Genomic DNA, 27,209 nt, shown 5'->3' on the forward strand with positions numbered 1-27,209 from the left:
AGGTGACTAGTCCAACCTACTGCTCAGAGCAGGGTCACCACTCACCACTGACCAGGCTGCTCAGGGCAGAGTCAAGATGGACAGGGCACCCATCAGGATGACACTGAGTGGCTGCTCCCACTTCTTTCTCTCTCTTCCAGCAACATCCTTTCAACTTCACCACAAAGCTGGGAAAGCAAAGAAGGGGAAGTGGACAGCCCCATGTAGCACAGCCCCCCCGACCAGGCTCATAACTATTTGGGGGGAGCTGCTGAGAGAGGCATCCCACCGCACCATGTGGCCAGGCAGTTTTGGTGGCCCCCTGGCACCTCTCTGTGCCTACGACACGTCCTGCTGTGCCAAACACCGCGCAGCCTCTACCTGGGCTCTCTCCAACCTGGCAGCTTTGCACTCATCTAGCCTGGACCCACCAGAGATTATTCTACTTGTACACACTGATCAGACTATGCACGGTAGCTCTGTGTCCTCTTCTTTTAGCGATGGCAACCTCGGGCCTTTTTTTTTTAAAAGCAGGTTTTTGCCTGAAAGAATACCATAAAATTTGACTTCTCTTCTGTTCCCTTGAGCTCTCAGCACAGCCATCTCTTGGGTATTTGATTTGAAATATCTAAGTATCCCTACTTAAAGTTAAGGGTACACATAAGTCCTTTGTTGACTTAGAGTGAACAGCAGCAAAGCAGCTGAAAACACTGACCTGGGTCACAGGAATGAGGCAGAGAAACAGCTACTAATGGCTTTCTCTTAGAGTCCCATTCTGGGACACAGCTCCCAAGTATCTGGTATTTTCCAGATCGTATTCTGAAATGTTTCCTTTATCAAGTAGCTGGTGATCATGTTTTTATTGTCTAACATCTGATTTGAATCACTTTCCTTCTCACTTCCAAAGAATTGTAGCAGTTGGTAGAAGTTCTTTTGCCTGCAAAAATGTTGCAAGGGCAAATGTAAATTGCAGCTTCATTTAATTCAGCAGTCTGGTTTCTGAATTAACTGTATTTCTCCACAGCCCAGAAAGTCCTTGTACGTAATCATAAATAGTCTATCATCTGTTATAAAGCAGTAAGACATCAGTCATGGTTATATTTTAATTAAGCTATAAGAAAGAGCATTTTCAGATTCCCTTATAAACTAGGTATTTTTTTTCTTTGTTTCTTCTAAATGTGCATTACCTATAGATGCCATATGACAGGTACCTCATAAATAGAAATGACCACTTTGAACAGTAAACTTTATTCCTTATTTTTGTTGCCTCCAAATTAAAACAACATTAACAAAAAAATGTGCAGAATTCAGGCTTCCCTGGTTATCTGCTGTTGCATAGGGCCAATACTCATTTAACTGCCTTAATTATATTGTTGATTTTATCTTAATTGGCCTTATTCAGTTCATTTGCCTTGGAGGATGAATTTGGCTTCATGTCATTATTCTCTTTCGTTGAAGCAATTGAATACTGAAGTGCAAACAAAATATGTGCGCTCTCATTTAAGAAGGTGTGATTGCTTCTGTAATGRTGTTATTTGCAGCATGAAATAAACAAAGCTTTCAAAGCTTTTTTTTTTTTTTTTTGGCAAGACTGTGAACCTCATCTCACAACATATAGATGAGTAAATTTTTTCATCTAAAGAGTTAACAGCGATGTTTATATATATATATCCAGGCAGTGATTAAATTGTCCAGTAGGTGGCTGGCATTCTCCGGCACTAGCCTGCAACTTCCATAGAATTACTGTAATCATTTAAGCAAGCTTGCTCTCATCATGTGAAGCAGGGGAAGAATTGACGTCCAGAAGATCCTGCCTATAGGATCTGAGTTGTCAAAGGAGCTGTTCTTTTTCCTCACTTTAAATCCAGCTGGCAAATGCATGTGCTAAAACCCAGAAGAGATTGGAACTGCAGCATGAATGACAGCAACTATCAAAAGTTCTTGCTTTTTGTAATGCTCTTATTTCAGACTCAGTTTTTCTCGGCAGAACTGAAGCTGGGAATTTAACTAGCTTTGCTTTTGAAAATGCCTCACACGTGTTGGTCTTTGAATTTGATAGATGGCCTTTTAGAACTGAGGAATACCTAGCAGCAAGACAAGTCAGTGAAAAAAAGGCAAGTTTCAGGATTCAAGCTATGCTAAAAGATGTTCTCTCTTAAACTTATGGAAACACTACTGCTGAACAGTGTGTTGTTGCTTTTTGTTTTATTTTCAAGATGCATCACAAAGTGGTATGACTTTTAAACTTCAGACTGTTTAAAGCAGCCAAGCAGCAGCAGATTAAAGCAAGAGATTTTATACGAGGATTGTCAAAGAAAATTATCTTCAGAGAAGAACAAAGTGGGACAATGGCATCTGGAGACTGCTTCCTGCTAGACCTGGAAATGGATAACTTCGTTCTCTAYAACATCTCTGTCAACCAGAGTGCAAATCTCTCCATCCTGAGTGATGACTGGTTCTACCCAGCGTTCCTGTATGCCATCCCCACCATTTATGGGATCATCATTTTGATAGGCCTTATCGGCAATATCACTTTGATTAAGATCTTCTGTACTGTGAAATCCATGAGAAATGTCCCTAATTTGTTCATCTCCAGTTTGGCTTTAGGAGACCTGCTGCTTTTAGTGACTTGTGTGCCTGTGGATGCCAGCAGGTATCTTGCTGATGAATGGCTGTTCGGGAGAATTGGATGTAAACTTATCCCCTTCATACAACTTACTTCCGTAGGGGTGTCAGTCTTTACTCTCACTGCTCTCTCAGCTGACAGGTAAGCTTTCTGCTGTAGTCTTGCAAAGAAGTCTGGATATGTACAGATCCATAAAATGCACAATTATGAATGCATATTTTCAGGTAACAACTAAAATGTTTGTAAGTGGCATTTTTAACCTAATGAGGAAAAAGAGCAATGTTAGTTTATTTCTGGTGGTTATGAACACAAAACTCAAAGAGGTAGACTGAACGCAGGATACTTTTTCTAGGCTAAACTAAATGCTTGTACGGTTTAGCTAATAGTCTAATTTAATTAAAAGAAAAACAGAAACAGACCAAGTTAAAGCCCAGAGAGAGAAAAGAGTCCTTAAAAAAGGGTGCTCTGTTAAAAGATAGCATTTTCAAATTTGCCAGGAAGATAATTGCTATTTCATGAAGTGTACAGGCACTGGAGGAGCAATTTAAAGTGCAGTTAGAAACAATTCTTTATAGTGTCTTGCTTTCTTGAGGCTAATTACATGTAAGGCAACAGTTTATGAAATATGTTCAAAATATTCAAATGAGAGTGCCTGAAGTCAGGCATCTCAATCCACATTAGTCAGGATATTTTCCCTGATCAAATGATTTGCCTCTTATCCAATCAAAACTGATCTGTGCTGTTGGTTTGGCAACTTTGTCTTCCAATAATATTTGGTAAAAATAACATGCAAAAGCTATGCTATTTTAGAATATATAAAAAAGGATTGACTTTTACAGACAATGTACTTCTAATACTCGAGCACTATTTTAGATTTCTGTGAGGATTTTGAAATCAACCTCAGAGCATTCAGATTTCAATGTCAAAAGACATTTGAATTTAAATGTTACTTTAAAGGATGCAGCCTACCTTCCTGAAAAGATTTTAGGTATTTATTGTACTGTTCGCTTTTATAGAAACATCTATCCACATCAAAGAGGCCAAGATACCTTGTTCGTAATTTTGGTGCTTCAGAAAGAGATTAAGGAATAATATGTCAACATGTTAAAGTTATGAAATCTCACAGAAGTGCCAAGATTTCTGAAGAGAAAAACTCCTTCAGTTTTGTCCTGCTCAAAAACACACAGGGATTGTATTTCTTGGTCACAAGGAAGTGGAAATAGGTCATTTTAGGTAGCCCCTTGCATGCCACTCTGTTTGTCTCCTCCCAACCTACCATTTTAAAACATTTAAAACATTTTAAAACTCTTTCCATTCAGTTTTAAAGGGAGTTCATACATGTATTGCAATAAATGGGATGTGGCTTCAATGAAAGCAGGTCACTCCATAGTGCTTTAGAGTCAGGGAGAACGATCACTATGTTTTGTAGCCACATTGGTTCAACTCTTCTGTTTAAGTATACATATAAAAAAAGCACTCTCTGCCCCAATAGCAGATGACAAACATGCCTATGTGCAGATAGCAATCTTCAAGCAATTTACTGTAAAAGGGACGGGAAAGTAGGAAAACTATACAAATTTTCTAGTAAAGGATCACCTACACTTTTACTCTTGAGTTTCATGTGACAGGTGGAACACTGCCCATTCTGAAAAAAATGTCAGGAAAATAATAAATATTTCTCTAGGAAATTGGTCTTTCCAAAGCTGTAATGTAAGTTGCTTTAAAAATGTCAGGAAAAGAAAAATGCATCATAAAGAAGAAGATTATATTGAAAAGATTTGTTGCTATCTGATCACGTGCTACATAAAGTAAACACTGCAAATGCTTTTACTGAGCAGCACATCAATAGCAGTTATTGTCTGAAGTGAGTGAACAGAACAGAAAACTGCAGCTGTAGCAAACTTGCTTTCTGATGACTTGAAATTCTCAACTTCAGCTTTATCTGAACCCTGTTAACCATCATGCTGCACTGGCAGTGAAATGTTGCAACACGTTGAAATGTGACTTGGCCATAAGAGAGGCAGGCATGCATGTGGGGGGAAGAGTTAATGTTCCCATTTTTAAGGGACCATTTTGCCCTATTCTAATGTGTCTGTTGCCTACTATAGAAGGAGACAATAATGCAGCTTCTACCATCTTTAGATCTATTAAGCTTAAATGCTGTGCACTGAACTACAAATGGGCCTTATCTGTTATGTTTACCGAGTTTTCTATTTTGGTATATTATCAGCAGTTGTGGGATAGTTTTGTTGCAAAAATATATGGCCTACATTTTGTCAGTTCACAGCCTATTAGTCTAACTTCATTTTCTCAAAAACGTCATCCTGAACTCTAGGACCCAGTAAAAATCATGTCAGAAACATTAAGAAAATAAACTTAAAATGTACAGAGAAAGCTTCCCAAACATGACTTGAATATAATAGTGCTGTGATGCCTTCCTGAGTCTGCAAACAGGACCTACAGCCCAGTACTCTGTTGGGGACAAGCTGTGCCACCTACCGCATGGAGAGATACTACACTTGCACCCAAGATTATTTCATTTCTGAGTTCAAATATGCTGTTGTGCCAAGGATGGGAAGCAGCACTCTCTGAAGGAGCTTCCCAGCCATCCCTCCATCACCCCAGAGCCCTCTGGAAATGCTTGCCAAAGCCAGTGTGTTTTGCAGCATGGCCAGGGTAAGGTGAGGAGCCAGGAGCCTGGCGGGTGACACCACTCAGGAACATCTTATCTCACCTGGCTTTTGCAGTCTGAAGTGAGAGCTACTCCAAGCTAGTCAGCAAGATGCCTTCTGGCCCATAGAGAGAAACTCCTCCGGAGGAGCTGGGAGAAATCACTGTGTCAGGGTCCCTATTTCTCTCCTTGGGTATAGAGGTAGCATTGCTGTTTAACATAAATTAGATGCGTGTATTTGAGATGGCTAAAGTTGAGTGATGTCAGCCCTACCTGACATGCTCCCATGAGGCATTTGAATTAACCTGTTCTCAAAAATTGAAACAATGGACCCTGGAGAGAATAACCTCTTATCCCATGTGGTCTGAACTGCACCTCATGGCATTGTCTCCATGGAAAGGGACCACAGGCCTTGTGTCCATAATTCATAATTCTGCAAAGAAATAACCTCAATTCCAGTCAGCTTCCATTAACAAAAGAAAGTGAGAAAAACTATTAGCATTACTAAAGATATCATAGTGGTGCCTAGAAAGACCTGGCATCTTTGGGATGAGAGATCAACCATGTGAAGGAAAGCACTGGAGTGTGATACAACAGAGTTCTTACCAGATAGATTCCCATCCAAACACAAGATGAAAGGTGGTGGGTGATGAGCAGGTAAGTGCATGAGGGAGCAGTAAGACAAATAGGCTACATGTTATGGCAATGCTACAAATCATCTCCGTTGTTTCAGATCACCTTCTAATGACTAGTCCCAGTTTTAGTATACGTTGCACAGCCCGCATCATATAAGCAAAGGTACCTTTCTGAGGCACCCTTTTACTCTTTCCATTTTCACTTTCTCATGTTTTAAGCTGGCTTAAAAAAATTGAGTCTATTATCTCCTGGTGACTGCAAACTCTTAGGAAAGCGTCAGCCTTCACCACAGAGCTCCTAAAGCTTCTCAGAGGTTTGTCCTGCCAACACCTACCAGTCATATAAACAACCGACTGCTCACTTGCAAACTTTTCTCAAAGACTGTGTTTTGCCAAAAAGCAGGATAAACCGCTGATTTCCATTCCTCCTGCTGTAGGAGTCCCCCAGTCTGTGAGGTGCTCTATGTGCATATTCATGCACACATGCACACCTGCACAGGTATGGTTAGGTAGGGCATAGCCCAAAGGATCTCAGGCTGTTTAGGCCAGCTCTGTGCACAACAATGAGCCTATATCAGGTTAAAATGAAATTATTCAATAGAGTGTGGGAGAAAGGGCAAAGAAGAGTTAACAATATTACAAATGTATGTTCTGTGGGACTGCTCTGTTGACTACATGGTACTTGCATCTGTCTAGCTACATTTGCAGGAGCAGTGAGAGCTGTCAGTGGGAGCTGTTTTCCTGTCAGTGTTGCAAATTTGCAGAACAACCAGGACAGGGTTAAGGCCTGTGGTGTGCTTACAGCCACCCTCCGTGAATGATAAGGTGCCACGGCTGAGTATACAAGAGCAAGGGAACAAGCAGTCAGTGCACAGGTATGTGTGTTTGTGTGTTTTAGAAAGACTCTAAATGAATTTGGCAAAGGAAGGACATCTGTCTGCACTGTTGTTCCACTCTGTCAAGACAGAAGGTTTCTTCAGCTAGTGCTCAGCACAACCCCACAAGCTGGGCATTTGAGTGTGCTTGCCTACCTGCCTGCCCTCCTTGTAGGTGTAAGGGGTGGAGAGGTGTGCTGTGAGAGTGAATGCACCTGGGCTGCTAGCCCAGGTGGCAGAAAAGCCAAGACTGGCTCAGCAAGTAATAAGGAATTAAAAAATGTCTTGGTGAGGTAAGAGGAAAATCAGCCCATTTAATTGCCCTTGTCATGGAAAATGTCTTTATTTAATTGACTATTTCTTCCATGACTGACAGAGTTTATACATTTGCATTTGAATTACCCAAGCTGTCAAGCACTGATCATACTTCCCCGCTGTTTTTCTGAGATAGTAAAAACCCAAATGACCCCATGCTCATGCAATGAAACCTTCCTGAAGTAATGTTGTTTTTACAAGCACATGGCAGAGTAAATGCAAAGCATAATTGGAGTTTGCAAATGGATCTTTATTTTAAGCCCTTCGGCTTATCAAGATTTTAGTGTTGGCAAACTACAGGAATGTCTGCCACATGGATCTGCCAGCCAGCCAGCCAGCCAGTCGCAGAATGGAGTATCATGATTCCAACCTCAGCGATTCTGTATAGACACACAGGGACAAATTATGAACACAGGGTTAGGTTGCTGCAAGACCAGCTCTCAAAAGCAGGAACTGCGGTAGGGTGGCAGCTCTGAGCTGAAATGAAGAAGATAGAAATTGAGATTGCTTTTGGAAATGTTAACCTCAGTGCTTGGATGCAGGGATGCAGCGGTGCTTCTGGCAGTGCTGTGTCCCTTGGAGAGATCACAGACACAACCTTCCGATGTTCCTATAAAACTCATATGACAGTTTATTTATTTAAGACAAAAATCCAAACAACCCTTTCCTCCAAAAGACGGTGGTGAAGGGAAAGAAGGAGATCYGGAGCTTCTAGAAAGATACTTTTAAATATGCAAAAATCTTTGTTTGTTGGGCTCATCTCTTCTGTGCTCTGGGTGTCTTCAGCCCCTGCTATTAATAACACGTACAATACCAAAGAAGGAGTAATACCTACATGTCAGTTCATTCCTCATTTGTATTATTCTGCAATTGCTGTAGTATGTCTCCACAAGAGAATTAAGGGAAGTGTGTCACCCTAAAATAAAGCTATGGAAAGCCAGACTGGATTTCCATAGTGTTGATTCTTGATTTACTGAAAGACACTCTTTTTTTAACACCATCAGTTGTGAAATGACAGGTGCATAGTGGTTATTAATTTATTCCAGGCAGTCTAGCCACAGCATTCATGAAATCCCTTAAAGGTCACTGAGGCACTATTTTGGGGCAATTGACTTCTTGTGCTATAATTTACTGTGCAGCATCAGGAAGGTTTTGAACAGGAGACAGACACTCTGAAATACCAAGACAACCCCTAATTTAGCCTATCCGAATTGACAGACTGATACCTCTGCATTTACATTTTGCATTCACGGACACAATCTAAGCCAGAACATCAGTTCTTCCAAATCAAATAAGAAAATCTGAGGGGCTTCGAATCCCCATGCAAAGCTTTCGCTCCCACAGAAGCACTGGGCAGCCTCTCCTGGAGAGGGGAACGGGATCTTATCTGCTTTTTTTGCTTCCCTGCAGCTGCTCTTCCTGTGGTGAGTGCATGGTGCATGTGCAGACGGACACACGCATCTCTTCCAGCTGATGGACAGATTCTTAGATCCTGTGTTGCTGGCCACTGTGTCAACACAATATAAACACTCTTAACACCCTTGTTTTTAGCCTACATTTCCTCAGCCCCTGCATCCATCTGCATCAAGAGAAACAGAGCAAACAGCACAAACTTTCTGAATATCTTGATTAGCCAGAGCAGATGGCTAAAACACGATAGATGTGATTCTATTACCAGGAACATTACAGCTTCCATTTGTATGACTGGGACCGGTGCGCAGATCTGAGGGCAGAGTCAGTGCTAATGTTCTGGAGACTGTCAATATTTAAGCAATCAAAGGGAAGAAAAGTTGGGTTACTTATTGTTTACATTTCAGTAAAACCTAAAAACCCCAATCAGTTGTCATGGTCTCATGGTACAAGGTGCTGTACACACTGTTAACTGGGAGAGGAACTGGCTGTGGAGAATTTGCAGTCTGTGTGTCAGATTGAATGCAGCAGGCTGGGAGGTCATCATTGCTGCCGGGTGACGAGCCCATGGTGGTCACATCAGCTCAGGCATTAGTACCTGGTGTTCAGATGTGGGCAACATCCTGGCCACAAAAGAGCAGAAGGGAGTTCAGTGAAAAAAAGCAGAAGTGGGCAGCCTGGGCTGTATAGTTTGCAGTATAAGCAGTGACACATCCAGCAGTTGCTTTGCTCACAAACAGGTTCTGCAATAACCTGTTTTCTTTTTATTTTGGAAAGTGACACTAACACTAACCCTGTGGGATCCCCTTGGGTGGTTTCTCACCAGTTCTCCGTCAGTGTTCTCAACTCCCATCATACCATTTAAGATACCAGGAGCCATGAGATCCTGTCTGACCTCCTGTCCATAGCAGGCTGCTCACTTCCCCCATGCACACCTTCTGCTGTCTACAATCTTAGGCAGAGCAGTGAATTTCAACGTCCGGAAGAGCAAACTGTGCCCTGGGGCAGAAACTGAGGGTGACTCCTGGGCCCCTTGCAGTAGAAAGGCACTGAAAGACATCCTAACAGTAAGCCAGAACATGTGCTGTAGAGGAAGGCAGAAATCTGAAGTCCCTTGTAAGAAACTACCTTCCTGATCCCAGTCTCATAATCAGTTTAACCTGAGTGCAGGAAGTTGCAGAGCATCTAAGAGAGATGTATCCTCAGAGCTCTGTTCCTCTTGTCCTCACCTGCTCTCCTGCTACAGCCAGTCTCTGCAGCTCCATGGGAAGGCAGGAGAAAAAACGGTACCGTGACACACCAAGACGAAAAACTATTTTTTGACACTTTCAAACAGCCCTGAAACATGGGATTTAGTCATAGCCTGTCAAATGACCTGGGAGAGCCAGAGACAAGGGTGCCATGCCAACACCGGCTGCTCTGGCCATCCAGTTCAATAACTCTTCTCACACCCTGCCTGCATGCACAGTGGCTGCTGAATATTTCTTAGTATCTGGATTAAAACAGATCATTTCAATGACACCAGACCACTTCCTAAGTACTCTGACTAAAGATGCAGATACCAACCTGTCCCCCAGAAGTGTCTCCAAGCAACCTGTTATCCTCACCGCTTAGAAATGATGTCATGTTTCAAATCTAAATTTTTCTGACCTCTAACCATTTTATCTGCCTCCACCTTTCTCAGTAGGATGGAAACATCCCTTACTTCTGCTTTTCTCTCTGTGAAAATATCTTTACATGGTGATTATCCTTGAAAGCCACCGTTCAGCTAAACTGACTTAAAATTGTTTTCCCTGCTCTTGTCTCCTTTTGGCAGCTTGCTTTAAACTCTTCCCAATATTTGATGTCCTTCTTGAAAGTAGACAATGGCACAAACAGAACATTCAGCATGGTCCTACAGTGCTGTCAGCACCAGAGACAACATTACTGCCACATTGCTAATAATAATCTGACTAATAACATAATAACATCCAAGGATTGCATTTGACTTTTGCCCCAAAATGGAGCTGAAAGTTTATATGGAGGTGACAGTCTCTTATGACTGTTGTCTTTATGAAGTTACAGAAAGGACTTAAGCGTCAGTTAAACATACCAGACTTTTAAACTAGCTAGCTCAGGAACTGATTACACTAAAGACCTGACACCATAAGAATGGCATGAGATATTTCATTTTCTCAGGTGCAGCAGAGAGGTGCTCTAAAGTCTTCTCTTGCTGACCTCTTTCCTTGAAAGACTGCCAATCTGTTGGCATACCATGTCCACTTGAGTCCTAGATGTACTATTTTGCACTTGATATGACTTCTGTTAGACTATGGTCATTTATCCCAATGATTCTCTAATATTTCTTGCAGTCTGGTCAGCCATAATGTCATCTGCAAACTTTCCCAGCAAAAGTTTTACAGCCTGCTGGAGAGAACTGATAAACGCAGCAAGTAGCACTGCAGCCAGAGTGCGTTCCCAGGAGCCAGGCTAGGGATGGCTCCATGCACTGGCACCTTCGTACGAGCATGTTCGGAGACCTGTCGCGGAGCCTGCTGGTGAGGCCATGGGGCTTGGGGTCCCTGCTTGGTACTGCTCTCCCCAGCCTGGCCACAGCCTCAGCACTGCTGTTTTCATCCCTGTCCCATGGGAGAGGGGCATGGATCGTGTGAGCGTGGATGGGGGAGGGGAAACCGCATGTGCCTGGGCACATGCATGTGCATATCCATGTGCAAAGTCACCCATACCAACATGACCACATGTGCTGCACCTCCCTTACATGCCAATGTGGCCCACATCCTTTTCACATGACTGATAATCCCGTAAAGAAAGAAAGGAAGCAATTTGTTTTGGCAAAATCTCTCATGCATTAAACAATAGAAACTGATGTTAATTATAATTTCTTAGTAGTAGTTACAGCTCCATTTTTCCATCAACAACTGACCTCAGGCAATCCAAATACTTGCAGTTTCCTTGTTCACACCTTTCACCTTTCTAAACTTCACAACTTGGAGCCAGTTCTCAAGTTTTTGGGAATTTCTCCAATTTTTCAAAATTTGTGAAAAACGAACACCTATGGTTATAGTTGTTCCCTATCTGGTTCCTTTAATACTCCTAGGTGTAAATTATTCAGGCCTGCTGATGTGAAAATGTTTTGTGTTAGCAGATGTTGGCTCATATCTTCCTTAATACAGCTGTCAAGCTTGCTACTACATCTACAGCACTGCACACATGGTTTGGATACCTCCTCTGCATTTATTCTTAAAGACCAATATCTAGCAATTGCTTTCCACCTTCTCTCCATCATTGTTTATACTTTCACCATTTACATGTATGGCTGACTTACTGATTTTTTTGTTCCTGATAAATTTAAAAATGCACATTTGTCTGTCATACAGTGACCTTTGATATTTTGTTGGCTCCTTCAGTTTCCCTTATCAGACACCTACATTTTTAAACTCTGATATTTGCTGTCATTTACGTTTGCTTTTTTTCCCATCTGTTGTATATCGATTTTTTAAATTATGGCTTTGAGGTTTTATCACAACTCCACATTTTCTCTCAGTCAGAGTAGCTTTTTGCCTGGCACAGTTTTTTCAGGGCAATGTGGGGAGGCTACTACTCAATTTATGTGTCATTAGTATTGCCCACTTTGCATTTACTTTCCCAGTCAGTTATACTGACAGCTGGTGCTGAGAAACATGTCAAGCTGGGGTATTGGCTGTCTGTGGGAACTCGCTGGTTTTGAAGTCAGAGGGTGTTTTAAAAATAATGGGTACCATCCCTCCCTCAGATGACAAGTCTCAAGTCCAATTGTAAAACCTGCATCAAACTGCTAGGCTGTCCCCACTGAAATCATTGACTTGGGATCAGGGCTTCATTCAAAGACTTCACTGAAGATCACCCACTGAGAATAGTTAGCCTAGGTACAAGGGGTGCTTTCTAATAAGGAAAGCGTCGCCCACAGAACTCCCACTATTTCCGGTAGTAACCTTCCCGTCCATTGTTTTCCATATCTATAGTTAATTCGTGAAATGGTTTATGCTCTGGACAGTAGTGATTAGGAATAGCACAGTTACTAGTAAGTGGTTACTATTTAAGCAATCCTTCCCAAATATACCAAAGAAATTTAATGTTGTCTAAAACACTCTGTCTCTACTCTCACTCTTTGACCTGAATCATTCCTAGACTGAAATTCCTTTTAATCCAGATTCCAGGATGGTGTAGCAGTACGCAGGAATATGAATTGAAATTTGAACTCAGGCTTCAAAAGTAAGAACTATGCCACTTCCATCACTGCATCTTTTTTTTTCCCCACTGAAATGTTAATTAATAGGAAGAGAGAGTACCTAGCAATGTATGTAAGACTAGCCCATTAGAGATGTCTTTGTGCACATGTGCAATTTACTAAAGTAAAGATTTTAATAACAGATGTTCACCCAAGAATCATGCATAATAATCATAATCTTAACTAAGTATGCTGAAAGCAGATAGACCCAAAATAGATTGTAGGAGTGTGTTGATGGGTTAGACAGTCTAGCAATTTTGTGGATTTATTGAATTATTTGTCTTCAAAACTATAAATATTCATAGTGTTCATGGTGGAAACAATAAAGAAAGTTTGGGGCATTGTATTTCTCATAAATTTCCTCAGATACTTAGTACGACTTTTTCATTGCTTTCAGAATGGGACTTTACACTCAACAAGACTCCATGTTTCATTTATGCAGTCTTCATAGAGCATCAAGTTTTCCTTTGTTGCTTGAGGCTTTTTGCATGATAATTGAGCCAGTCCTTCAGATTATGTAGGCAAAACAATAATGTGATACTAGTGGAACATAATTACAAATTTTTAATGAGAAGATTTTCATTCACTACGTTCATAGGCCAAGACCAGATCAGGGTGCACACACTAAGCTTACAGATGGGAACAGATGACTCTGAGGATCAGATGAACTGTAAAGTGTTCGTGTTTTTTTCCTCTTTTGGTTTCAGGTGGGAACAGAAATGTGGGAACACATTGACTAAAAGGCTGTTCTTTCATCAKTACAATAGTAAGCACTTGCAATTTCAGGAGCTCATTTTCTAGAGCTGGGAAAAATGCAGCATTTTTACTTCACAGTAATTTACACAGCTATTTTTCTAAGACTTCAGTCCACCCCAACTAATCCCTACTTTTTATTTAAATTTCAGGTTCACATTAGCCTAATATCTCAAAATAGAGCTCAGTTAAAACAGATTCAGAAGCTTGAAAGTGGCTTTCTAACTTCAGAGAAAAACAGAAACCATAGAGTAAGTCTGAAAGATGACAAATCTGTCTGCCAGCCTGCTGCAGTCTGAGCAATGGGGCTGGTAGTGAAGCAAGGACAGGCAAGCTTTTAGAAATTTTGTTTGAACAGTTTTTAAGGCACTTGTTCTTTCAGACATTTTACAAATTCAGGAGCGGGCGCCAGGATGTTCTTATGTAAACGCTCTGTAGGACATAGTAATGGATGATATTATTTAGATGAAACATGCGTTAACTCTAAAGTACTCCTGCAAATCCATTCTGGAGTGGCAGAATCCCTTATCCCTGTAGGAAGGATGGAGAGAATTTTTTTCTCTTCAGATATTTCTCGCCAGTGTGTTTGCAAAGCCACAGGGTCTTGCTGTATGCAGCACGACTTCCCATTTGCCTTGGAAGGGAGGTGGAGGGAAGAGGTTCAGCTGGGGGAAGACAAGTATCTTTGAAAGGACTGTGAGAAAAAAGAGTAGTGCTCTGTGAGAAAACCTATTTCAGTCATTTTCTCTTGCTCCAGTCCTACTGCAGCAAAAAATGAGGGAGAAGGAGTTATGAGAGCACCTCAGTGCCTCTTCTGAAGGTGCGTTTAACAAATGAGAGGGATGTATGTAAATGCTGCTATAAAAGCTTTGCTGTCCTATTGGGTCACCAGAAACATCCCTGGTGAGCTGCCTGTGTGAACACCCGCTTTTGCAGATGTTTCCTGTTGCCATAAGGGAGGGACATTTACCATTACCAGTGGCAGAAATTGCAGTTTCGCCTTGATATGTTGTACCATATATCCCTCAGTTCATGGTCACAGAGAAACTACTATTATTAAAAAAGACACTAGTGATTTTGGCTGAAATTAGGGTCTACTGACCTGCCACTTGTAAAAACAGGTGATATCTCCCAGCTTAAAAAGCCCATCTTGTTATTCGTCACCCATACCTATCAGACACATAATGAGGGCTGTTGTATAGGGAATATTTATTAGCTTTAATTACTGACATAAGGGAAGGGGGAAGGGCATCAGTACAAAGCAGTCAAAAAGCAGAAAAGCAAGCTAGGCTGCCTACAGCACCAGCTTCCCCACGCAACATAGCCTTATCTCCTTAAAGAAGCAAAAAACAGAAAGTGAGACATATGGAGCTCAATTAATTTAAAATCCAAGGAAAAAGATCTGATTTTCCTCTGGAGCTTTAGTTGTTTTAATTTGATTTTTTATGACTGATGTAGTTGGCAGTARTTAAGTGGATGAAGGTGACAGGAAAAGAAAACCATGATGGACACACTGGCCCTGCTGCCACTTTAGGGATAAGGTACTTTCTTCTCCAGTGTAAGAGCAAAAGCAACCCCTCGTACCTCTGTGCTTTTGAGGGCAAAGTCCATTTATATTTCAGCTGGTATGCATTTTTTCTTAGCTCAGTTGTGGAGCACAAGAATGGCTAAAATACTTTGCATGAGCAGAGAAGCTGCATCTAGGGAATTTTGACATCCATTTGGGGTCTTATTTTGATCTGTGCCTTTGGAGAATATATCTGCAACTGTTTTTCTTGTGACAAAAATACTTCTGTGTTTATATTTAAAGTTGTGGCTTTGGGACTAAGTGTATGGTATTAACCAATGTTTGCATAGTCAAAGTTTGAGAGTACATTTGGTGATGTTATCGTTAGTAACATTATAATTAACACAAGGATAATGACACAGCTTTCCACAGTTTCCCTGACATATTAACCTCAGTGGGAAAAATACTTACCACATAAAACCTTGTGTGTGTCACATCTTAGCAATATATAGTCATTTCAGTGGTTTCAGTTATGAGAAACAATTATCCAATGAGCACAATAGAGATCCTAAGAGACAAATGCAGGATTTTGCCAGGATTCAATGGAGAAGCAAACACTCTTTGGGCTCCTACCAATCACTTCTGCCATGCTTTTTTTAACTCTAGTGGTTATAACAAATTCAGTCAGAAATTGAATTCTGGTTGCTGGGATTAGGTTGACAAATGACTGTGCACCGTATGCTACTGAATTCTTGTGTCAAAGACACTGCACTGGGTGAGGTTTAATTAGGATGCCCAGGTAGCACTGACCCCTGCCAGCTCTGTCTCCAAAGGTGGAGGAATCATGTTGCACCACGCAGTGCCAGCCTTCCCACAAATCCTTTTTGCAGCTTGAGCCACTGGGCTGAAGCAGCTCCATGATCAGTTTCCTCCTCCGAGGCTTGGAGACCAACTCTGGAGAACAGGGACCACATCAGAGGTGCTRTGGAAGGTGAAGGTGTGAATTTCCCTGCAGGGTGAATCCTAAAGGCACCTTGGGAAACCGCTTTGATCTGCCAGAGCCTTACAAAGAGATGATCACCCTTGGCCAAAACTCCCAGCCGATGCTTTTGAGGTTATCCTGTGATTATTGCACTTAAGGTGGATTTAAAATGATGGGCTGATTCTTTTTTTTTTTTTTTTTTAAAGCCCCATGTGCAATTTGTTTGTAATGGCAGAGAATGAGACCCTGAGACACAGAGAACACCAGCATCTGTCCTGGCCAGGAAATCATTCATAGCTGCTGCGTGCAAGGCAGGTTGCAGCCTAGCAAGTGCAATGGGAACAGAGAAGTCCAAAGACTGAGCAATAGGAAAGGTCAACATCTCATTCGCATTTCCAGCCAAATCAGCAACCCAGTCATTTTCATCTGGGCCTTTTGAAAACTGGAGAAAGATTGGAGTTGACACAAGTTCTTAACTCTATCATTTTTATTCAACTGAGTATTCAGAAGGCACATTTTTCTTTTTAAGCTTTAGCCTTTATTGTGGTGCATGAATCATACCTTTGATTTTTAATYTTTTTTAAGAATTTCTTTAAGAACAGGTTGGGGAAGGAGTTCAGCTGAAACACAGCAGTATYATACAACAATTAGAGAGAGAGAGATGGAATGGGAGAGGAAGCAGAGGTGATAAACCCAAAGCTATGACTGGGTTCATCACAGACAAGCTGAGAGTGCAATGTGACACATACTCTTAGATCTCATATTATTGCATGGGTGGAAAATAACTGTTGTAAGAACCTTGCATAAGTGCTCACTCTGCCGGCCACGTAGGTCCATAACTCCACTGAGGTATGTGGACATATTCATCAAAGTCTCCTTCAAAGTGGATTGGATTATTCAAATGCTGGAAGCTAAGTATGGAAAAGTTAAGTACCTCAGACTCACTCCTAAATTTAGCCATCTGAAATTGCCTATGAAGCTAGTCCTCTCATTGCCCAGAATCCCTCTACAGAAAGTGGAAAGAGATGCAACTCCAAAGGATTTGCCATCCCACCTCTCTCAGATATCTGTTTCAGGACTGGAGGAATTACCCCTGGAATTGCCTCTCTCTCCACTGACTATAGCAGAAGCCTAGGTAGATGCTCTGCTCTCAGATAGTTTTAGTAGGGGAGATGCATTCCACCCCCATGATCTAATGCAGATATGGGAACTGGATTCAATTCATCCAAATTCAGTCAGCCTTTGGGTGGCCATTTACACCTGAGCTTCTTACCTTCCACCTGTATTTTTCACAGGAGACAGAATGAAGTGCTGTAGCACTAAGTGATGCTAAAAGTTAAAACCTATTTGCTGGAGATGTAAATGGCATGGCTTAGACATTGCTCATGTCTCACAGGGGTGGCCTACCATGGAAATCAGAAGTGTCCAAGATGGAGTTCGTTGCTGTGATGCTGATCATAACTGATTTGATTGTGCAGAGCAGGAAAAACTGTGCTCAGCAATTTGGGGGAGAACCTCACAGCTTTGCCTAGGCATGGCAAAACTCTCTAGCTATGGCCCTAGGGAGAGCAGAGGTGTCTCTGCAGGACGGAGGGAGCTTGCTCTCGCATGCGTAGGACCAGCCATTTAGCAGGAAAAGTAGGAACGGCTCCCAGAGCCAGAGCTATTCTTTTTCTGAGAAGGAGTGGGCATGCAACTGATGTGCATCTGATAAGGGAAAGGGAAAGACTAACTCACTGAAAAAGAAGAGGCACTGGACAAAGCTGTGGAAAGCTTGAAATCGCGTTTGACACATGAGCTGAAAATACAGATGTGGAAAAACAGGACTAGCTGCTGCTCAAAACCAGTCCAGCTTGCTGCAGTTCTTAAGAAATTTTAACCAAATTATAAAATTCAGGATTGGCCCCTCTTGAAAGTGGTGTGCAAAAGTAGAGGAGTAAGGATATGAGCTGTGCTCAGTAATCAACCAAGAGATGCAGCTTTTTCACTTTCTGAGCACAGACCACAGGAAGCTCTCCCAGAGGCCCCGTAGCCCCAGCGCTGGGAGATGGCCTGTGCACGCACCAGTGTGTCTCCACAGAGAATAAACTTCTGCAGCCAGAACCAAAAATGTGGGAATGATGTGGGAAAATAGGGCTGTTGAAACATAAGCTATGGAGAGACCCATTAAAATAGCAGTAACACAGCTGGAAATAAAGACTGCCGCTAGGTCAATAATGACCAATTAAGCATTAATACTAAGATGAAAATAAATTACTGAAGATCTCTGAGTAAGTTAGCTCACCATAAAGTAAGTCATACAAATAGTCAGCAAAATAATTTGATTCAATTGTCAGCCTTGTAAGAAAACATGTACCCATGTTTCTCTGTCTGAGAACCTACATTTTCAAAACCTATTTTTCTAGCTTCTTTTTTTCTGGTTTATCTTTTTGTACTTTTGACCTCATGATTTGGGTCTACACTGAGCTCCTTGCAACCAAAACCTTCCATAGATCTTCTTTATATCTGTTGTAGCAGGCTTTATAAAATAAACTAAATGCCTAATAATCAGTGCCAGCATTCCTAGCCATTTGTAATTACGTTCYTTCAAAATTATATTGTTCGGAAATGCCATCTCTAATTAAAATGTACTAATAACTTGAAAAGGATTCATTTTCTGACTCTCCCTAATCTATTTATGTTCATGAAAATAAAACAGAATCTCTCTTTCTCTGTATATTTCAATTCATTTACATTACTCAAAATTAGCACTAGAAAATATTCTCTCAGCTGGCTACATTATATTTAAGAAAAATCACTGAAATAATTATGCTAATATGCCATGGTGATAAGCATACAATAAGCACCTAGAGAAATAGCTTGGAATTAACTAAATTTATTGATATCTTGATATGTAATTCGTTTCTGTTTGTATTTATTCTCTTTAAGGTTTACTGAAGATGTTCAGTTAGCTAGTGTTTCTGTCAATAATATATAACCAGTGAACCAGACTATAATGTGAGCTATTTTAGCTGCACTGTTTTATTAATCTGCCTATCTCTTCCATTTTATTACTATAACAGTTGTAACACCATATGTGTTTAAATGCTGTGATTTTCTTCACCTGAGATGATGATGTTGCACTAGAAGCTTGTGCTTTGTAGYATGACACCACTTAACCCCTAACTTCAGAGTGCACATCAAAGCGGTGCCAGGCAAGCATGAAAAATACTGCGTCTGGCTACTATAGCTGTGTAGCTGCAGTAAAGGGGAGAGCTTGGGAAATAAGCAGTTAAACAAAAGACTAATGAGCACGATGTTTGCAGGCCATTAAAGGACTGAAAATCATCCACTCCAGACACCCACAGGATCATATGGAGAAACATCTGCAGAAGGAAAGATGTCCATATACAGTGTTTAAAGTGTATATGTATATATTTATGTATATATCTATATAAATATACATATATGTATATAAAAATAGACACATACATATGTGCACATATATATACATTCACAGAGAGAGACTAGGTGCACTGAAGAGAGTGTTTATAACTCRAGGTTAAATGCATGCTTATCCCGTAAACAAAGCAATTCTGAAAAAAAAAAAAGTGTATGACTGATTGATAGACTCACTTATAAGATGATGAGCTTTAGGGTAATGCAGACTACAGTATATAGGGCACCTGTCAAATGTGTATGCCGTGTCCCTGGAGCTGACATTCAGGCTGCTGGGCGGTTGGGTCCTGGTGCGTGCTGTCACGTCTTGGGCAGAGTGCTGTGCTCACTACCCCCACTCCTGTCTCAGGGCCCAATTCAGCTGGTGAAAGAGCTGGTACCCTGGAAGGAGCTGAGAAACAGACTCCGGAGCAGCCATATGGGGGTCAGGCCAGTACACTGCCATGCCAAAAATGGGCTGGGGCAGCTGAGGGCCCAGGGTCTTGGCAACCCTGYAGATTGGACAGAGTCCAAGGGGCCAAGTGAGCCATGGCCAGTTCAAGAGGTAGACCCTGGAAAAAGCATCCAACAGAGCAATTCACTGGAAATAGCAAAACTGTAATTGTTATGGTAATGAGCCTGAAGAATGATTTATGAAAGCCATAGATATTTCCTCCTATTTTTTTTTTCTTCTGGAGTTTTCCTTAAATATATATATGAATTGTAATTTATTTGTAGTGTACGTTCCTGCCAGACCAGGGCTCCTTTGTTCTCTGGTCTTCCCGTTCCACACATCAGGTTCAAATAAGTTTGCTTCTTTCATTTTCTTGGATTCTAAAACACAACTTTGTGAAAGGTTGAACTTGTGAAAGACAAAATAGCAAATCAAAAAATGTCATTACCTATTTAGCATAGCAAGCAATACTTTTCTTCAAGCAAGTTCTTGTGTTCTTTTCTTCAAGCAGCTCTGACTGCTTAGCCTGGGTGTATTTAGTTATGGACAAATGACAAATGCCAACTACACCACCAAGCAGCAATTAAAATGGGCAACATGCTCCTTGCAGCCTCAGAAAACATAAGATTTGGCTTGCAGGAGGCTGTGTACTCACAGCTCTAAAAGAAATATGTGGCAATGTCTGCAAATTCAGTAACCCCTCTAGTTTCCTTGAACAGTGTTCTGCAAAGGGGTGTAAACTGTCATATGCTTTTCAAAAGAACCCTATGATTACATGTCCTATCTTAATGTTATTTGGACACATACATATTAATGTCAGGCAGCACTGTGCTTTGTCAGATCAGTTACAAACTGAAGAATCAATACATATGAAATTGAATGAACTCATGTCAGGTGGCTCTGCTTTGAGATGAAAAATCCACCAAAACCAGTGAAATTTAAAACAAGATTAAAAAAAAGAATTAGCAGTCTTGACTGAAAATGATTTTTGTATGCTTTTTATAAATGGAAGGGATCTGTGAATGACAAGCACAAATACATTGCCCAAATATTCTAAATGATCAGTGTTGAGGTTGGTAAATGATTTCTTTCTTCTTTTCTCAGGTATAAAGCTATAGTAAGACCAATGGAAATTCAAGCATCCCATGCACTGATGAAGATTTGTGTGAGAGCTGCTATAATCTGGATTGTTTCCATGTTGCTTGCCATTCCTGAAGCTGTGTTTTCTGACTTGCACCCTTTCCATGAGAAAGGCACTAATAAAACCTTCGTCAGCTGTGCTCCTTACCCACATTCTGATGGGCTGCATCCCAAAATTCATTCAATGGCATCATTTCTGATCTTTTATATCATCCCCCTGTCTGTCATTTCCATATATTATTATTTCATTGCTAAGAATTTGATCCAGAGCGCTTACAACATCCCCGTGGAAGGAAATATACATGTGAGGAAACAGGTACAGATTTTATTTCCCTCAAAAATCCACATTCCTTCTTAAGAGTTAACAAGTTAAGGGGAGTTAAGAGTGTGCTGAAGTTTGGACTGCATAGAGAGAAATTTATATTAGGACAGCATGCATCTGTTGTGCTAGTTTTAATTGATTGAATGGGCTTAAAGAATCAAAACGACCAAACACAATCCTGTCATGGCACAACACTAAACAGTTAAAAAATCTTCTCAGGTTTCTGAGTTCAGAGACTTTGGCAATGTGGTTACCATGGCAAACACAGCAGGAAAGTCATGCCAAAGTCCGGGTAGATATTGACTAGGATACAAGAAAAGAGGCAGAGCTAGGGATGGTGCTTTGAGATTGAAGCTGAGGAGTTACATCATAGAAAAAAAACCCTCAAAGTTGCTTTATCAGAGAGAGGATCTTGGATAAAATCTTGTTCTGCAGGGTGGTCCCTCTTCACACAGAGCAAAACACTGGCTCTGCTGTTCAGTTCTCAGGAATGAAAAAGCAGAAGGGTTAAAGTAATAGTACAGTGAAGGGGTGGAAGTGTAGGAGGCACCTTGCRTGCCAGCCCTCCTGGTGCAGGATGCGCTAGTTGGTCATGGAGGATGGTGGGGTGCAAAGCTGCCCGTGAGAGTGGCCATGCCTCTCCATGCTTGCAACCGCTCCAGCTCGTCCCCCAGGAGCTCTGCTCCCACTGCCTGCTCTTGCTGTGCAGTGTTCAGACACTAGTACAAACTGGAGAGGGGCAGGAGAGTGGAAACTGGGTACAGAGGCATCGGGGAAGGAGGACAGAGTGGGACAGTGTGGGCTTCGTTCTGGGGCCCTGGTGTTGTGTCCTCACAGCAGCAGTGGTATGGGGTGCCCACAGGTGTGCTGCAATTACGTGTCTTGTGGATGGTGTGATCTTTGCAGTGTGGAAATCAAGTCTAAAGTCTCAGGAGAAAAGGAGAGGTCTGTCTTCTCTCTCTGAAACCCCTCAGGCATAATTTTCCCTCTACAAATGCCTCTTTTTCTGTGGTTTCCAAAGAATGGTGTTGGAAAGAATAGCCTATCCACTTGTTATTTGCCCTCTAATAAGGCAGATTTCTGTCAATCTACTTCTGGTCCAATAGCTAGTAGCTTCAGTTTTTACTTTAGACAGTCTTTGATTTATATAAGCAGGCCTTTTTCTCTGTACTAATGCAGTCTTTTAACCTGCCCTTTTCACCCTTGCAACCAGTGTTACCTCTGCTTCTGTCACTCATGAATGGGACTTCTCACAAAACTCCCCTGACTGTCCCGCAGCAGAGCTGTCAGTCGGGGTGGCTCAGCTGGGACCTGAGTGTTGCAAGTGATTCTCATGCACTGTTTGAAAATGTGTGATTGAAAATGTGTGAGTCCTGCACCAAGTGAGGGGAGTTAACCTGTATTTAGCCAGTCTAACTCCAGACTTTCCACTGGAGGCTATTTGCTCTTGACTACTCCTTTTGTAAGCAACTAMAGAGAAAAAGAGTCATCTCCAGGAGAAAATCCAAATTCTGCATGAGCAACTGGGTATCTCAGGTCACTGCTTAAATTCGAATGCATTTGAGCCTTGGGCTTGTCTAACAAAGAAAGTAGCAGCAGGATAACTTGTTTCTAAACAACTTATTTACCTTGACATATGCCCTTCCTTTCAACTGAGGAGTGCTTCAACTTAAACTAAACTGTCACAAGCCATTCTTCAACTGAATGAATGTCCATATAATTGCTCCAAGCTGACATCTCCACCTTAGGCTGCCCTAACATAATCTTCTCATGTGGCCTTCTGGTGATAAGGTGAAACAGCAGGGGTGGAAAACTGCATTTTCTGCCCATTAAATGATGTGCAACCCGTAAAATCCTTATCCTTCTTTCTTTCTGAATGTGCATAAATCTTTTTCCCCTGCAGGCCATTTTTTCTGCTGATTCAATGACTGTTTTGATTAGAGACAGTAAAGTGAGTAGTAAAAGCAGCCCTTTTCCCCTTTGGTTTTGGGGAGAGAACTCTAAAGAAAGCAAAAGGACAGGCTGCAGTCTAGCGTCATCAGTCCATCATCCAGTCCTGCAGTGCATTCGGGAGCTATAGGTCTCCATCTGAGATAACTGGTATTGATTTCTTTATTGCGTTGCTTCCTTTCTTTATAGTGCAGATGTGGCTTCAGTACCCTGTATCAAATTAAGAATACATTTAAAAAGAATATATGGTTCAGCCATGGAGAGCCCTTTCTCAAAGGATTTAATTTTCAGCCCGCTCTCTGGAGACATTATCATCTGGTACATGTCAATCTTTTCTGAGCTCAATGGCTAATTTTCAGTTGGTGCCATTAAAGGGGCACCAAATAAAGTCAAAATGGGCTTGCAGGTCTGTCCTGCCTGCTTCCTGCTTGCTGCTGCCCTGAACAAAGATCAGCTTATGTGAGCTACTCAATTTCTGATTTACTTCTACAGCTTGGGAGGTGAGGATGTGCAATTTTTCAGGTGAATAATAAAAAACGGGCAGTGGGACTTATCAGAGCCACACAACAAAGCACAAAGCCTGCCCCAAGTGTGGCACATTACCAGCAAAACAATACATGTGGCTGTGTGAACAGTGGTATATTAAAGGGAGGAGGAAATTCTATAACAAAGATTTTGTGGAAGTTTCACATTTTTGAAACATCATCTGTCTTTTAATCAAGGTGAATTTTCCTCAGAAAAATGAAACAGGTGAACTTTGATCAAATCCTGCATAACCCTTTCCCATCCACGCTACCCTTCTTTGATTTATTTTCACCTTGGCCGCAACTCCCGCTGAGTGACAACTGGGAGCAGCCCAAGAGCTTGACTAGGCGCCACAGCTGCCCAAATGCTGGAGCAAGAGTAGGGGTCCCTCAGGGCCATGTGGAGTTTCAGGCCCTTGAGATCACACTCAAATACAGGGAGCAGGTGGCAACAAATTAAACAGAAGTGTCTAGTAAGAGGTGCAGGAATTACCAGAGAGAAGAACATTACAAAGCCCTGAAAAGGCAATGGTGTTATGCTTTCTGTGCCTGCAAACTTCTGGCTGTGCAACTCGCCCAGGGTGCAGTGTATTTCAGGAGGTTTTTCTGGACGACTCTGTCCATCTTCTTCTTTTGTGTGACCTCCAGCATGTTTCTTGTCTTCATTAGGAAGAAAGATGTGTTTTTCAGTGGTGTTGTTACCTTAGTGTGCAATGCTGGTGGAGAAAAGGGAAAGTATGRTTTACCTCAGCTCACTACAGCTGAGCAATACCTTTGGGTTGACTCCAAACCTTTACATCTAAATAAAAAAAAAGGGTGGCTTATCTGTGTGAAGGTTATATTGCATGCTAGCTGACACTGTAAAAACACACCTTCTTCTAATGTAGCTCAAATTTTGCTAGGGAGATGGTCATCTATCTATTTGCCACCTACATCATCTACTCCTCATGGCCCCAGCTCTTTCAGCTGAAGGGTCCACCTCTGAACTGCCTTGTTTCTCTAAATATAGAATTTTCTCTTTCSGTTTCTCCAGTTCCTTTGGCTTCCAGGTGCTGCACTTGGTCTCTGCAGGCCACGAGCAGTTGGCAGCACATTTGTGTACATATACTACATGGCCCCAAGGCATAAAGTCCTGCCTCTGGGCTCTGTGAAGTAACCCAGGCTCCCACCCCAGCAGATAGTTAATGATGGCGTCTGCACTTTTGTTACCTGAGATAGGGTTTTACTAAATGACGAGCCATTGGAAGTTTATCTCTGAACAGGAAAAGAAAGATTGTATTTCATTATTTAATGAATTTGCAAAATCATCTGTTTTTAGGGGAAGGGTGAGGAGAGGCAAGGAAGGTTCTTAACTCTGTGTTCATCTGCAGTCCAGTTCCCCTGTTGTCATCGTGCCGCCTTTCACACATTAGCCTCTAAGCTACAGCACTGGGAAAAAGAGTCAGCTACTGATTAAAGCGAGTTGCTAACCTCCCTTTGTTGCATTTCCCTTTGTTCTTCCAGATTGAATCTCGTAAGCGCCTGGCCAGGACAGTACTGGTCTTTGTGTGCCTCTTTGCCTTCTGCTGGCTTCCCACTCACATCATCTATTTATACCGGTCCTACCACTACTCAGAGGTGGACACCTCAGTGCTGCATTTCATTGCTAGTCTCTGCGCTCGGATCCTGGCCTTCACTAACTCTTGCGTCAACCCATTTGCTCTCTACTTGCTCAGCAAGAGCTTTAGAAAACAGTTCAACAACCAACTGTTCTGCTGCAGAGCTCGCCTCCTCATCCGCTCTCAGAGCATGGCCAGGAGCACCACACGAATGACCTCCCTCAAGAGCACCAACCATTCCCTGGCTACCTTCAGCCTCATCAATGGCAACCACGCCTGTCATGAAGGCTACGTCTAAAGTTCATAGTCAGGAACCAGCACAGGGCATGCCTAGTGTGGCAAGTTGGTTTTGCTCTGTGGGGTTGGGGAGTAGCACACACACACGCGCACACACACACATGCACAGAAGGAAATCTGTTGTGTTCAGAGATCTCAGAGGAGCTTGAATTGTCCAACTTTTCTCCTGGGCTGAGGGATGTCCAGAGAAGCAGATCATTTAGTACCTGACCACAGGAGCTCCCTGGGATGGGCTGCGTCCCTTCAAGACCCACTGCCTTTAATGGGAGTGAAGAGAGTGCCAAAAGATCAAATCCAGTTTGGACCTGGAGTTTCTTCATCAGTTTCTGCTCAATCCCGGACTCGGGCAGACTTGCAGCAGTGGTAAAGACCATACAAGGGGCACAAAATTTGTCTGAATGGTTGCGTCTACAGTTCATGGTTTAATTTATTTTGATGCCAAAATAAATCCACTTAAATAAGGTAAATAATTTTACAAAGGAGTTCAGTGTAGGTTATTTACAGACTTTTCAAGTATTTATTAATGTTCTGAGTACAGTATTAATTCATGGTGTAAAAGATCTCAAGAGTTTACTGGGGTATGTTGGTGGCCCCATCTGAAATGAGCAGTATCTTGTACCACATCAATGTGAAAGCAGTAACATGTGAATAAATGTGAGTTGGAATATGTTTACAATTTTTAAATGCGTGAGCTTTGCCATGTTGCAGAGGAGACAGCACAGTATTTTCTGAGCATTCCTATTTTGCTCTTCCTGTCTTCAAGGTGTGAGATAATGGATGTTTCATCACCCAAGGGGTAACGCAGATTTTTGGGTGGGTTTGGCTAAGGGCAGACAAGTAATAGAAAATGAAGGACAGAGATTTTTCATGCAGTAGTGCTTTGTAGCACATTAGTAGTTCAGTAAAAGCCATCAGGAGTGCAAGGTCTGATCTCCAATCAACAGCTTTTTCCTTCTATCTTCATAGAAATGTTCCATCTTCATAGAAATCTGTGGAGATAGAGTGACAAAGCTGACTAACAGATTGGAGAAACAGGTCTTCTCTACTTTTCACTTCAGAATAGTTCTTGTATCAGGTATCAGTTATTCTGGAAGTAGGAGCGCAATGTCCTGCAGATAACAAACTCTTGACATGCATGGGCTATAGAACAGGCAATGAAGTTATACACCTGATAAAGAAAGCTGCTGCAGATGAGGCCAAAAAAACAATCATTGTAGCAGAATATTGAGTTTTTAATGGGCCTCACCCTCTTTGATGCTGATTTTTTTTTTCTTTCCACAGCAAAACAAATACGAAAGCCAGTAAAACCTTGTGGTAGGTTTGCTCTGTGAAAGTAAAAATGTTACAACTGCAGTATAATCATGCTCAGCCTTGGATATGTGAGTGCCCAGGGATGCTCGTGGGAACTGCAGTCTCTAGGAACTGCAAATGGGCTGTTATGTCAAAGGCAGAACCCTGCAAATTTTAACCTTTTTTGCCTTTGGGAA

The 27,209-nt window shown here is 41.8% G+C and overlaps 1 protein-coding gene across 1 annotated transcript; it reads left to right on the top strand.

Annotated features, from left to right (window-relative positions):
* Positions 1-2,327: 2,327 nt before the first annotated feature.
* GRPR (gastrin releasing peptide receptor) lies at positions 2,328-25,723 on the top strand. The gene is made up of 3 exons (XM_026054738.1): positions 2,328-2,746; positions 20,996-21,347; positions 25,331-25,723. Exons 1-3 carry the CDS (start codon positions 2,328-2,330, stop codon positions 25,721-25,723), a joined length of 1,164 nt encoding a protein of 387 aa, XP_025910523.1.
* The last annotated feature ends 1,486 nt before the right edge of the window (positions 25,724-27,209 follow it).

This window comes from Apteryx rowi, unplaced genomic scaffold (assembly GCF_003343035.1).
Source record: "Apteryx rowi isolate R43461 unplaced genomic scaffold, aptRow1 scaffold_964, whole genome shotgun sequence".
Lineage (NCBI taxonomy): Eukaryota > Metazoa > Chordata > Aves > Apterygiformes > Apterygidae > Apteryx > Apteryx rowi.